Raw genomic sequence first — 14,408 nt, 5'->3', positions numbered from 1 at the left:
CAGATGCTGCTGCTGCGGCCACACTCTGAGGAGCCAGGCCCTAAACATTCGCCCACACAGGAACTGTTTTCATCAGTGCCATGCTTAGGTCCTGGGGAAGCGTGCGTTTGCTCAGGTGAGGTTGAAGCCCGTCAGCAATCGGCCGATGAGCCAATGGTGCCTGTTGTCACCAGCTTTCAACACTGAACCCGCAGGGCTGTGGGCGCTACTGGGCCCTCATTAGCCTCTTGACTTGTCAAAACTGTGTTGACGTGATTGAACCCTGGGAACAAAAAGGATAATTATAAGCACAGGGTATCATTTTTCCTGGGTCAATAAATACCATGAGCTAATTACCCCCTAATGAAGAGAAGAGTTGTCAGTAAAAATCCCAACGCGTCCACAACTCTTTGCTGTTGTCTGCCTCCCTGTCTTTTGTTTGTGGGAACTGACAAGGTGCAGGGAAAAGCAGTGAACACGTGTCAGATGCTCAGCCCCACAGGAAAGCAAATTCAGTCTTGGGAGAATGAGTGGACGTGTGCAGATACCACTTGCTAGTCTCATGTTGCTCATCTCTTCATGTTTCAGATTCCACGCATTTGCAGAGAGAACAGGGTGTGTGGAATTTCCCGCCTTCCCCATCAAGGATGGTGGCAGTGTCAGTACTTGGAACTCAAGGAAACTGAAAGGACAACTCCCTCCAGGTATCTGGAATCGAAAAGAAACTGTGTAGTTTATATCTTAATAAATTCAGATGAGCTGTCTCCTTAGGAGGTAAAGCACTAGGGAGGGACTAACCGTATCTTTTGTATTATTTATGTGATAGAAGGGGCAGAGTTCATGGATGTTAATGGTGCACTTGTCAGCCTAGCGACCAGGCATACATTTCTTACCCAGGAAGTGGCCTAAATGATATGTGTTTACTAACTTGGGGACCTTCTGGAGACGTGGCCCCGGGCGCGTCAGAGCAGGACTTAGTTCTTGGCAGGCAGAGCTGCTCTGCTGCCCGGGTCAGCTGCAGGCTGAGGCGAGGTTGCCTGCACTTCTCGGGGTTCTGTGGAACTTCTTGCCTGTGACAGCAGTGCTTGTCGGTGCCTGAGTGGGATTGACCTGCCTCCTATGAGGGCCAAGGCAGCACCGGAACCTCCAGGGAGGCTGAATGAATGCCCCCTTTCATTCAAAGGATGTGATCAGAGAGTTCAACAGGCATAGGGAACGAGATCACAAAATCAGTGAGAAGTAGGGTTGTGATTTGGGAAAACAGGACTAGAAAGTTACTCAGAAAGCCAAGAGATGGGAGTTTCCTTGGGGCTGATGAAATTGCAAAGTGCCAAAGACACTGAGTAAACACCGCCAAGAAAGGAGGGAAGGATGCTCTGTTCCGTGGTGAGGTGATGTGGCACAGGGTAGTTAGAAGTCTGAGAGAGCCCCGTGACCCCCTCCACCCTCTTGCTCCTCTTTAGTAATCGGTGGAAAGATTTCCAGCTTCAGTACGAGGCAAGAACTCCTCTTTGGGGTTGGGGAGAAGCTGCCGTATGCATCTGCTTGAAAGGTTTACATAACGGTGTTGCAAAGGCTCCCAGGAGAAGGGCACTGGGACAGAATAGAAGGCAGTTGTGTCACCAGGCTGGGTGGTCAGGTGGAGACAGAGGCAGGGGTCGAGTCACAAAGCCTGTCCCTGTCACACCCTTTGTGGATTCAGATTCTGAGTGCCCCAGAGCAGAGCAGGGGAGGGGTTCCTGTCCAGTTCACTGGGGACACTGCTCCAGGTAGCTTACACTTTGGTTCTGACGGTGAAGTGGACATCTCCAGAGAGTTGGAGAAAATGTCAATTGACGACAAGGTTGATGCTAATTTAAGAAAAAAAAATAATTGAGGATGTATGCCATGCCTACTGAAAGTAATTTACAAGATTAAGCCTAGGGGCCAGTGAATCAATCAGGGTAAAGAATGTGAGATGTCACCAGTGCTCCAAGGCGTGCCAATTACTGTAAATGGGTTTAATTTTGGCCTATGTATTCCTTGGCAACTTAGTTATAAAGGAAAACATATCTGGCCGCATAGCTTACATTTTCAGCAGCTACCGTCTTCCCAACCCTGCGAAGCATACAAATTAAATTACAGATAAAAACATTTTTCTTAGAATGAAATGCTGGGAGCATAGTCTGCCATTCTAATGCCATTTCAGTGATTACATGTTCTGAATTTGGGGAGAGAGCGCCAGATCCTAAATATGCCATCTCATCTCCTCTATCCATCACAATGTCCCAGAAATGCCAACATTTCAGAACCTACGTCTCCCACTCAAAAACTGCCCAGAAATCTTTGACAGACTATTATGCTTTCAAAATGTGTGGTTTCCAACCTACCCAGGGCCCCAGAGGCAGTTCTGCAACCTTTTCCTGGTCAGCCCCTCTCCCCCATATCCCCGCCCTCTGTTTCCAGCATTTATCAGTGTTCATTTTCTCAGGCCCGTCTCTAGTTTGGGAGGGAGGATGCTTCCTCAGGAAATGTTTTTGCCTCCTATAGGATAGAAAAGAGAGGCTATGCAGGGAGGGGCGGGAGGAGACTTGCTCAGAGAACTCACCGGGAAATTTAAAGAAATATCCTGCTATTGTTAAGGTTTTGGATTTCAGATAATTGGCCTACTTACCATTACCCCATGCACTACACCAATGTAAAAAACCTCTGTAGTCAAGATAAGTAATAGTTTCAAAAATTGTAGTAAAATATACGTAACGTAAACTTTACCATCTTAACTATTCTTAAGTGTCTAGTCCAGTAGTGTTCAGTACCTTCACGCTGTTGTGCACCAATCTCCAGAACGCTTCGCATCCTGCAAAGCTGAACCTCTTATAACCACTAACCAAAAAATCCCCCTTCTCCCCACTCCCAGCCCCTGCACGCACCATTCTAGTTTCTGTCGCTATGTCCATTGTTTACTTATTATTATTTTTAAACTTAACAAACACTTAGACGTTGCCTGGTATGTGCCAGGCACTGTTCCAGCCTCTTACCACATTTTAAGTCCCTTGGTCTTCATGACAACCCTATGAGTAGGTACTGTTATGATCCTCATTGTAGTGATGGGGAAACCACGACAGAAAGTGGTAAAGAGACTTGTCCTAAGTCACATAGCGAGTAAGTAGCAACTTACTGAGTAAGGATTCTGAGTCAGTTTATTCTCTTTACCTTTGCACCAGGCTGGTTTTCTTTAGCAACTCATTTTAAATGTAAAGTGTGATAGATCACTTTTGACTCTCTCTTATATCTACCATTTTCTAATATTTAAAAAAATCCTTTATTTCTGTTTGTGCTCACTTTCTCTGGTTTCTTACAGTGACTTCCATAGTATGTTTTCTTCACTGTTTCCATCAATTTTATTTTAACTTCCGTGATTTTTGTTCTGCTTTCCTGAGTTTTTCATATTTCATCTCTTCCTGCTGTCTTCTTATCTCACTCCTGAGTTTTTGAATTTCTGCTTTCTTTTCTTCTTTCATGGGGATGATGGCTTCATATGTATTTTTTAATTCATGGTGAAATATTGGATCGTAATTTTTATGTATTCCTTGATAACTTTCTAGTGAGTATTATTTATCTCTTGATAGTTTTGCTGTTTTTCCCCTAATTTGTTCCTTGTAACGCCTTGTTCAGATGCTGCGTGCTAGCTTCCTTTTTATCGTTCACCACTGAAAGGAGACAAGGTAGATATCTGCAGGTGGTCCGTGGGGGCGGTGCGCTAGGGAACTCAGAGGCTCCCTCCTCTGCTGCTGCAGAGAGTGATTCCTGCAAATCAGCTCCGAGTGATGCTTTGTGGAGCCCTCTCTCTTTGGCCTCTCTGAACCAAGCAGACAGACTTTTGCTAGTAGCCCTTGTCATTGTTCCAGCATCCAACCAGGTTCACCTTTGACTTAGGTGGTTCCCCCACTTCCTAATACCTGCCCCAGCTCTCTGGACCACTCCAGCTGTGCGTTCTCTGTGCTTTCTCCTGCACAGCTTCTGCTGCATCTCTGCTGCTCTTGACAGCCCTTATCTGGATGTTGTTTTTGTCTCCTAATTTAGCAGAAGAAAGTATTTGTGTTTTCTTTTTCATTCTCATTCCCCCCCACCCATAATTTCTAGGAAAAAGGGAAAAGACATTGACTTATCTATTTGTATTTACCCTGGAAGTAAAGGCTAAGTCTTAAGTGTTCAAAGGTGTGTTCAAGTGAGCTCTAAGACCCAGAGCGAGCCCCGAGGTCTTCATCCACTGTGTGAGGTGGACGGGATCTTTCACTTTTTCTTGTCATACGTTTGCGTCTCATACATTATGTTGCCACTCACTGTATTTATACAAAAAGTATCATTTGAATACTTGGCCTATCTATTATCAATTTCTCAAATTCCAAAATAACGTTTGATAGGTTGGTATAAAATTCCGGTGTTTCTAGAGAAAATATAATTTGCAAATATTAAAACATAACTTTTAGCATTGTCTGCTTTTTCTCTCACCATTACATCAGTTATTTTCTATAAACCAGGATGCCACTTCTAATTATTGAATGAGACTGATGAAGTATGCTAACCCTCTAAATGTTTAACTTTTGACATTTCAGAGGATTTTTTCCCAAGCTCGTTAAAGCTGGTGTGTGTGTGTGTGTTTCTAGGTACATTACACACGTTATCTCATTTAATCTCCACAACAACCATGTGAGGTGAGTGATTCTATTATCTCAATGTTTTGGGAGAGAAAGAACCTTAGAATTATTTTCTGAGGTTACACGATGGCTCAGAGGCAGATCTTGAGGTCTGGGCCAGGCTGCTGTGACCCGTTGGCTGCCTTGTACTCTGCAGACAGTGTAGACAATATGGAAAATACAGAGAAGAAAGGGAAAGAAACATTGTTGCCACACAAACCTTTTCACTGTTGAATAAATCGGTGTATTTCTTTCCAATCTTCTCATTGTATACTGTTTTTAAAGAAGTAAAGCATAAATATTATATTGTGTACCAATTTGAATATTGCATTTTCTACTTAATATTGTAGCAAGTATTTTTCCATGTTCCTATGAAACTTTTCTAAGTGATGTTAAAAATACATAATACATCATTAAAGTGGTAAACTATAATTTTGTTAATCATTTCCTTTTGGATATTTGGGTAATTTTTTTGCTATTAGAGATGATATAGCACTTATCTTTTTCTTGTGGTGTTTTCCTCCTACATTCTAGATTTTTGGCAGATATATTTCTAATAGTGAAAATACTGGATCAACACATTTGAACATCTTGGGGTAATCTCTCATGTTGAATTGCTTTCCGTAAAATGTTTTAAGACAACATAACTCACATCGACAGTGTATAGGGAATACCCATTTCACTGAACCTGAACTAGCATAAAAATATATCTCTTTTCCATCTGAATTTCTTTGATGAAGAAATTAATATCAATTAGTGAAAAGCAGTGAAATCGAACATTTTGTATTTAACTTCTTTTGTGAATTACCTGTTGGTCTTTTGCTTGTTTATCTGCTGGGTTTCTTATCACATTGTATGAACTCTTTGTGTATTAATGACCTTAACTGTTTGGTGCCATTACTTATGGATAATTTATCTTAGCTATTGTTTTCCTTTTCATTTTGGCTATGTTTTATATGCAACCTTACGTTTGCACAGTAAGTTCAATCCTATATCACTCTTTGGTGATTCCATCTCTTTTCCATTTAGTTCTTTATGGCCCGAGCTTACAACAAAAACAAAAATATTTTTGGTCCATCTAGATTTATTTTGAGGTATGGTGTGATGTAAGGATATAAATGGATTTTGCCTCCAGTAGCTAACAACATTATTCACACCATTCACTTGCTAACCTTTCATTCTCCTCTGGTGTATGTGGCTTCCTTTGTAATATGTTACACTCCCACTTGTCATGGGCTTGTCCTGGGCCATCTGCTGTCTTCATTGCCCTTTCTCGTTCTGGTCTTCCTTTCCAGTGATGACCTTTTGACATTAATTTGTTCTTCTATCTGCCCTGTATGTTTATTGTAGACGTGAAAAATGGGTTTGATATTATCCGAATAAACCTTCATTTTGTGCATTGCTGGACTGATTCTTCTAAGGGGAGAGCACATGTCTGTTTAGTTTCTGTGCTCTCTTGCTCAACACACTCTCCTTTTCTCGTAATATCCATCGACGTTTTAAGCTTTTTATTTTTTTCCCCAAATATATGTTCCTTCCTTCCTTTCTCTTTTTTCCTTTTTTTCACTCCTCCCCCAATGCTGTTTATTAGTATAGATTTGGGTGGGTCCAGGGGTTCAGTTTGAAAGGAAAACAAAACATTGAGCTGTATCAGCAGTTTGCTTACTGCAGCTTTTCTTGTCAGTGTATTAAAGCCTTTAAAATTTGGAACAATAATAATGCATTTGTACCCATTATCACTTGGAGATTTAAAAGGCTATAATCATTCTCTAAAGTTTCGACAGTCCTTTGGACTGCTCCAACTTAAATTAGTAGAGACTGGATAAATTAGATAAATGCATTGCCAGAAATTCTAGTTTCATTTAATTTTGACATTTGTTACTTGTTGGTAACATATTCGTAGCAATCTGCCTTTCTTGTAATGAGTTTGATAAATCAGTTGTAATAGTACCTGCAGATAAATTCATCGCGTGTGAATTATTACCAGCTTTAGGCCTTGTATTTTGGGGTGATTCCTTACATCACACTCTTCCTCTAAGAAAGCAAAACATGGTTGTAGGCTGAGAGTAATTCGTCTTGTTTTTTGCTTCATTTCAAGGACAAGAGATACATCGTGTACAATCATTTGTTTATTCTGTGCCTGCTTTGGATTCTTATGTGTACATTAATTCCTTAGAAGAATTTCCCCCCAGATGGAATTTTTTTCTGTTTGTTTTTCCAGCACTGCTCTTTTCAGGCGATGGAAAGTTTTTCCAGTGTTTTGACGTGGACAGTGTGTGCTGCTTAGGGTGGTACATTAAATAGTGCATTACGTTTGAAGTTTTTCTTACATTGCCTCCCAAGAGCTCATGGTCAATCTTCTTTGGCTATCAAGAATATTTCGAGAGAGGACAGGACGAGGACTAAGCTTCATGGCACCTATTGTGTTAGCCCCTCTGAGCACTTGTGCAGATGGTGGTGCCTGCCCACCTCAGGAATCAAGAGAAAATTGCTGCTAACCCCGATTCTGCAGTCGGGTGCTGTCTAAAGACCTTCCTCCTGGATTTCCTTGAACCTGTAGAGAAGGAGGCATACCCTTCCATTCCCGTTGCCCTCTGGGATCCTCTGCCTGTGCTGAGTCTGGTTTTTCTACATTAGCCTGGATGAAAATTCAGCTCCTCTGTTTATTCCCTCCAACCACGCTCCTCTCATACTCTTCATTAGGTGTGATTTTAATAGATGCTACTGACGTCTAGAGGTTGAGGAAAGACTGACGTACATCCTCCCTGGCTCCTCCTTTCTGTTTCTCCTTTTGCTTTCTGAAGGCTCTCACCATTTCTTTTCAAGAGCAAAACACGCCACCAAGTGTCCCCTCCAATTCTAATGACATAAATATTGCACCTGGGGTTAGTTGAGCTTCCTGGACCTGTTGGTTTATAGTTTTAATCAAATTTGGAAAAATTTTAGCTGTTATTTTTGATCACAGGTCTGCAGATCAACTGCAGTTTGACTAATCTAGGACTCACTTGCCCTGCTTGAAGTAGTGCTATCCAGGGTGTATTCTTATTGTGGTGAGTAGCATGTGCACAAGAGCCAAGCCAAACCATGCAACCATGCTAAGGCCCCTGCTCATGACACAGTCACTAATATTCTGTTGGTCAAAGCAAATCATATGACCAAGTCCAACATCCATGGGATGGGGAGGTCTACTCCACTCACACTGAGATAGGGAGGGAAGTAAATATTTGCTGAACAGTAATGCAAGCTATCACATCTTTTGTTCTTATGTGATTCTTTTTTGGTTTGGAAACAATGTTTGCTGGAGAGTGAATCAACTTTGGAATCAAACCTGGATTCAAATCCTACTTTTGCTACTAACTACTCGTGTGACCATAGGCAAGTTACCTAACCTTTTTGAGATATGTTCCCTGAGTTATAAGAATGGAATAATAACATTTACCTCATATGGTTGTTGGAGAACTAAAGCATATAACACACATGGAAATGTTTAGTACAAAACTGGCATTCAATTAATGTTAGTTTCCTTTTGGGATTCCAAGTGGGCTTTTATTGTAGACAATGGTTCTAGAAAGGAAAAGAATCCAACAGGATATGGCAGCCTCTGTTGGAAAGACCACTTTCAGAATAATCATGACACTATCCAGTTTACTTGCATGCATAATGATGGATGGGAACCAGAATTTGGACCTAGGAAGTGAATGCTATGCTGTTAAGCTGTGTCCTGATGGGAGGAAGATCCATTTTCAAGGTTGATCCTAGGGGCAGGCCTCTGGGACCTATCCAGAGGAAATCGGGAACCCCTGTTCTTCTACTGGAAGTGATAAGCAGGGTTATATGGTGGGGCCCTTTCTGAGCATGGCTTTCACACACTTCCGTGTTGTCAGACTGGGCTCAGTGAGAGGACTATTTGTAGATCGGACATGGAACTTTTCAATTCTCCGAAGCTTTCATGTAGGGATGGATTGTTCTGGATGGGGACTGGGTTATTACTGCCTTGGGAAGGAACTTAACCGCTGGTGCTTTCCAGGGACGGTATCTTTAAGGGGCACCATCCTAATCCTGTGGGGAGCTACCCCTTAGGTGATGAATGCCCCAGGCGCCCAGGGCGAGGGCTCTATTTAGTGGGCTGGAGACTTCGTCTTAGGAAGGAAAAAGGCTTTTGATCTCTTGGTTCAGAGCACACCTCATCTTTTATTTTGGTTCTTTCTTCCTGTTTTATCCTTGAAAAATTTAATTAAACTGAAATACTAAATATAGATAAGTAAAATCATATTAGAGTAGAAATTTTCACTGAGGACCTAGCATCAGACTAAAAAAGGGAAATAACTTCAGCATCGATGCAGCTGCCCAGGATCTGGACTCATCGGTGAAGTGACAGTGGACTTATTTTAGATGGCCGGTGGTATCAGGCTCTTCAGATTTGGAAATTCAAGGCGCTCCAGTGGTAGGATGAGCGCCCACGCTGGCAGCCATGGTCAGAGCTCTGAGCTCCCGCTTCAAGCCAGAGCACCAGGCTTTATACCTGAGGAGCAGCAGGCGGCAAGCTGCAGACAGCTGGGGCACAGGTTTAAGTTTAGCACGGTTTCATACATGCAACCAAGAGAACCCACAGCCGAGAAGCCTCTCACGGTTCCAGGAGATTGGGGTTGGGCAGAGCAACACCTTTCACTGCCCGGCCGCCCCCGCCCACTACAGCCATCGCTAACCAGTCTATCGTGACCCCTTCCCACCGAGCCTGTCCTCACCTCACCGCTCTCAGCACAGCACGCTGGCCGGGCCCTGCTGACTGGTCAGAACCGGCCAGTGTTCAGTGTGCTCACTACCGTATTTCGCTTATGGGACAAGAGAAGGACTTTGCAATGAATAAGGAAAAAGGAGTGAGTATTGGGTAATAGGAAAAGGCAATTTTTGCAGAGAGTATTTTTGTTTGTGTCCAGGACTCCTGGCAAAATGGGGTTAGAAAAGCTGCTCTGCTCCATGACTGTTATTCTTGAGTCCAAAAGCGGTGTAGCCATAAAAATGTGGTTGATTCCACCTTTGGGAACTGCACTTTTTTGTGTTGGTAGAGAAAAAAATGCATGAACTAAAACTAAATATTATGAAACTAAACTTTATTTACTTTAAGATGTGTTTGGGCTGTTGGGCTGAAAGAGAAAAAATAACCAAGTCCCATTCTTGGAAGACACTGTGATCTTTAATTAGATATTTAATGTTTCCTGGCCCGTCACTCGGGCTTGGCGCTGCTTCCCTGTGTCTAATCTCTGATTTAATTTGGAAGCCCTGACTGGTGCCTGTTTACAGCTCCCTGACAGCAGCAGGCTCTCTCAGAGGTCTCCTTCCTTCTCCCTGGAATTCAGGTTAACTCCATGGGTGGAGCCGGAGCAGCTGCGCTTCCAAAACTGTTGCCACCTTATAGCTTATAAGGCTGAGAGACTTTCATTATCCCCAGAGTCCTGCTGCTTCTAACAATGGGTTGCTTTGCATTTTTTTCATGGCTGCCATGAGACAATCCTCTGGTTAGTTGACAACATTTATTAAATGCCTTCTGTGTGCTTTAGAGTCTCGTTAGGGGTGAGGAAGAGATTCAAAAAGGAATAAAAGACAAGGTTCCTAGTCAGGGAACCCCAAACCCTTCGAATGTCCGTCGTGCTTCTGGTTGATGATTTAAAAGTTGCTCCCTCCCACCATACCTCTGGGAGCCTGGTGCAGAACTTCAGAACTGCTCACCGGCCCCTCGTTTTCCCTGAGGTCACGCCCTCACCTGTTGGATGTGAAGGTTGAGTTTTCCCAACTGGAGAGTGAGCCCCCCCGAAGGGCTGGGAACCCCATGTTCCTTCGCCCGTGGTGGGTGTAAGTCCTGGGTTCCTTGTTTTATTCTTGGCTCCTGGCTGCAGCACAGCCTCTCCCAGGACCCCTCCGCCGCTCGCTGTAGCCCCCTGTTGGCAGCAATCAGTGGCGGGTTCAGCCAGGTCCTTCAGTCACCACCACAGGCAATCTCTTAGAATCGTGCTGAAATAATCGAGTGGGTCCAGGCATGTTGCGTCACCTAACGAAGCATGAGGCATGGAGAAGCCCCTCAAAAAGCTTTTTAAAATTGAAATGAGTTACTCGGAAGAAGAGCTAGTGTAGATTTCTGGTTGCATTTGAACAAGCTTGCTCGGATTTCAGGGTGAGAGATCCCATCCACAGTTGTTTGAAAGTCTGGCACTGCGCTGAGCTCTGGGGATGCTGTGATGAGAAAAGGAAGTCCCTCTCCTCAATAAGCTTGTGTTCTCCAACAGCCTATTGGAAGTATCTCCCAGGAGGCGGGGATGTACCAAGGAAAGCAGTTACTAAGACAGCTCAACATAGTTCTGTCTTCAAGGAAGTCACAGTTTGATACGGGAGACAAACGTGCAGATAGTAGAAGCAACACTGGAGAGCTCGCAGGCTTGGTAACCCCGTCAGGCCTGTCCTGGGGTGACTGCCAATCCCGGGGCAGGCAGATTAGAGCTAAGCCAGCAGGTGTGTGCTGTTACTCATCAGGATGTCACGTTAGGCCCTGGTGATACAGCTCACCACCATCGTCACCTACAGATCGGAATTACAGATTGGTTCATCCCAGGAAGAGATGAGTCAATAAGCCCCTTGAAGGAAACTGAAAACAACCAATACGTAGCAGATGAGGTTTCCCTACATAGACCTTGCACTGTGATGATTGGCGAGGATCCACACGGACAGTGTCCCAGTGTGGAGAGTATGGGCTTTGGGGACAGAGGTTGAATCCTGACTTGACTACTTATTAGCTAGTGGCCTTGGGCAAGTCCCTTAATTTCTCTGAACCACAGTTTGCTCATCTGTAAAATGGGGATGATCAGCCCTACTTATGTGATTGTCGTGAGAGTAAACGAGGTAATGTGTTTAAGTGCCCAGCACAGTGGCACATAGTAGGTCCATAGTAAACTTTAGTTTCCTGTTCTTTCTCCCTCCTCTGTGTATCAGCAAGAAGCAGCCATTATAAAATACATCTAAAATAAACGACACTCTTAGACATGGTAGAGTGTTGTGAACTGTGTCAGTGAGAAGTGGCCCAGAATGGGTACCCAGAAGATGGCATGTCAGGGACTCCCCCGCACTGTGAAGGGGAAAAAGAGCCCCGACTTCTTAGGGGAGCATTTCCTTAGGGTGGAAAGAGGGAATAGGGTATAGAGTGTTGCTCCTGGAAATCACTCAACTTTTATTGTCCCCAAGAATATTTTGGATGGAAATTATTTAATTTACACGCCTGTCTCACCATGAGACTAAAGCTTCACAAACTTTTGTGGCAAAAGAATCACTGGGATGCTTTTAAGAGAATCGTTTCCTGGAACTCCACCCTCAGAATGAGTCCGGGGTGGGGCCTAGGAATCTGCCTTTTGACAAGCAGCTCAGGAGGCTCTGACACAGGCTCTAAGGACCACACTTTGGGACGACCACCCTGGAGCCAGAGCCTCTTCAAAGCTGGGCCTGCTTCCTGTTGGCTCTGTGTTTCCAGTGCCCAAACAGAACAGACATTGACCAAGTTTTCATGGATAAGTGAGTGAATGATGATTCTCCTAGAAGATGTCCTGCTGAGAAGAGAATATTTTTAAATAATTGGCTTCCTGGTTTCTAAGTCAGTCTCTTGTGAGTTTGAAGAAAACAATTAGTCTCCTAGAACTTGCTCCTTCCTGATGACCTGGCAGAGCCTTGTGAGTGAGACCCCGTCCCCACGAGCCCACATGACTCATTTTCACAAAAACAGGCTTCCATTGAGGCCAGGAGGCTGCGCAGATGCTGGTGTGGGGTTGCTGTCCAATGACAGTAGTCCCAGCCTCACTGTTTCTCTGTTGATTCAGTTGGATGACAGAATCAGGGGTCAGTTCTGTGAGCATCTTGCATTCTTTTTGTGCACTGTGGCTCCCTTAGATCCAAAAGAAGTTTGGGTCTTTTTGCGATGGAAAAACTCAAAAGCAACAATTCTGATAAATTTCCTCTAAGGAAATCTTTCTCTAAATTTCCCCTGAATTTACTTTTCATTAAAACATTTACCCTTTGAGTTGGTGTCTTTTAAAAAGTATGACCTATTCTAAATAGAATAGGCTTATTCAACTCAACTTTAGTGATGGGCATTTTTTCTTTAGATGTTCTTCTCTCTCCTTGTGCTCTTGTCTTTATCGCCTGCTTGCCCAGGGACACCCAGAGCCTGCGGTCAGCGCTTCTTACTGAGTTTGCTGGAGCACCTGCTCTTTACCAGAATAGTGATAGTTCCTCTTTAAGAGGTTTTCTAGGTGAAGATTGGACTGTTAGGCTGCATTACATTGCACTTTACAGTTCTCTGCTTAGAAGCGCTCCACCTATTGAGAGTTGCCCATACATGGTATTTGAAATCGCTCTGTGAAACACATATATTCATTGCCCCAAGAAAACATTAGACATATATCCAGATGGCAAAACGACTCTGTTTGCTTTACATTAATTCATGGTAATTTCCATGGCTGAGACTGAGCGCAGCTCCACGCTCACCTCAGCGGTTAGAGCCCTGGGGCCAGATCAAGCCCAATCAAGCCAGCAGGTGTTCAGTGACCTCTCGACAACAGAACATCTTAATGCAAGTAACAGGGAATTTTTCCATTACAACAAAAACTGCTGATTGCACCTCAACATAATAAAGGCCATATATGACAAACCCACAGCCAACATCATACTCAACAGACGAAAACTGAAACCCATCCCTCTCAGAACAGGAACAAGACAAGGGTGCCCACTTTCACCACTCTTATTCAACATAGTACTGGAGGTTTTGGCCAGAGCAATTCGGCAGGAAAAAGAAGTAAAAGGAATCCAAATAGGCAACGAAGAAGTAAAACTCTCGCTGTTTGCAGACGACATGATCTTATATATAGAAAACCCCAAAGAATCCATAGAAAAACTATTAGAAACAATCAACAACTACAGCAAAGTTGCAGGGTATAAAATCAACATACATAAATCAGTAGCATTTCTGTATGCTAACAATGAACTAACAGAAAAAGATCTCAAGAACTCAATCCCATTCACGATCGCAACAAAAAGAATAAAATACCTTGGGATAAATTTAGCCAAGGAAGTGAAAGATCTATACAACGAAAACTACAAGACCTTCTTGAAAGAAATCGATGACGACATAAAGAGATGGAAAGACATTCCATGCACATGGATTGGAAGAATAAACATAGTTAAAATGTCCATACAACCTAAAGCAATCTACAGATTCAGCACTATCCCAATCAGAATTCCAATGTCATTCTTTACAGAAATTGAACAAAGAATCCTAAAATTCATATGGGGCAACAAAAGACCCCGAATTTCTAAAGCAATCCTGAGAAAGAAGAAGAAAGCCAGGGGCATCACAATCCCTGACTTCAAAACATACTACAAAGCTACAGTAATCAAAACAGCATGGTACTGGTACAAAAACAGATGCACAGATCAATGGAACAGAATTGAAAGCCCAGAAATAAAACCACACATCTATGGACAGCTAATCTTTGACAAAGGAGCTGAGGGCCTACAATGGAGGAAAGAAAATCTCTTCAACAAATGGTGCTGGGAAAACTGGACAGCCACATGTAAAAGAATGAAAATCAACCATTCTTTTTCACCATTTACTAAAATAAACTCAAAATGGATCAAAGACCTAAAGATTAGGCCTGAAACAATAAGTCTTCTAGAAGAGAATATTGGCAGTACGCTCTTTGACATTAGCTTCAAAAG

At 43.2% G+C, this 14,408-nt stretch overlaps 1 protein-coding gene across 7 annotated transcripts in view; it reads left to right on the top strand.

Annotated features, from left to right (window-relative positions):
* Window positions 1–14,408, top strand: part of VWA3B (von Willebrand factor A domain containing 3B) — a 189,442-nt gene that overhangs the window by 30,427 nt on the left and 144,607 nt on the right. For all 7 annotated transcript variants that reach the window (XM_046660379.1, XM_046660380.1, XM_046660378.1 and 4 more), the window contains exon 7: window positions 568–683. In XM_046660379.1, coding sequence (XP_046516335.1) covers window positions 568–683 — 116 coding nt within the window. The remainder of the gene's footprint in view (window positions 1–567; window positions 684–14,408) is intronic.

This window comes from Equus quagga, chromosome 5, assembly GCF_021613505.1.
Source record: "Equus quagga isolate Etosha38 chromosome 5, UCLA_HA_Equagga_1.0, whole genome shotgun sequence".
In the NCBI taxonomy this organism is placed as follows: domain Eukaryota; kingdom Metazoa; phylum Chordata; class Mammalia; order Perissodactyla; family Equidae; genus Equus; species Equus quagga.
This window is presented reverse-complemented; position numbering and strand designations above follow the sequence as displayed.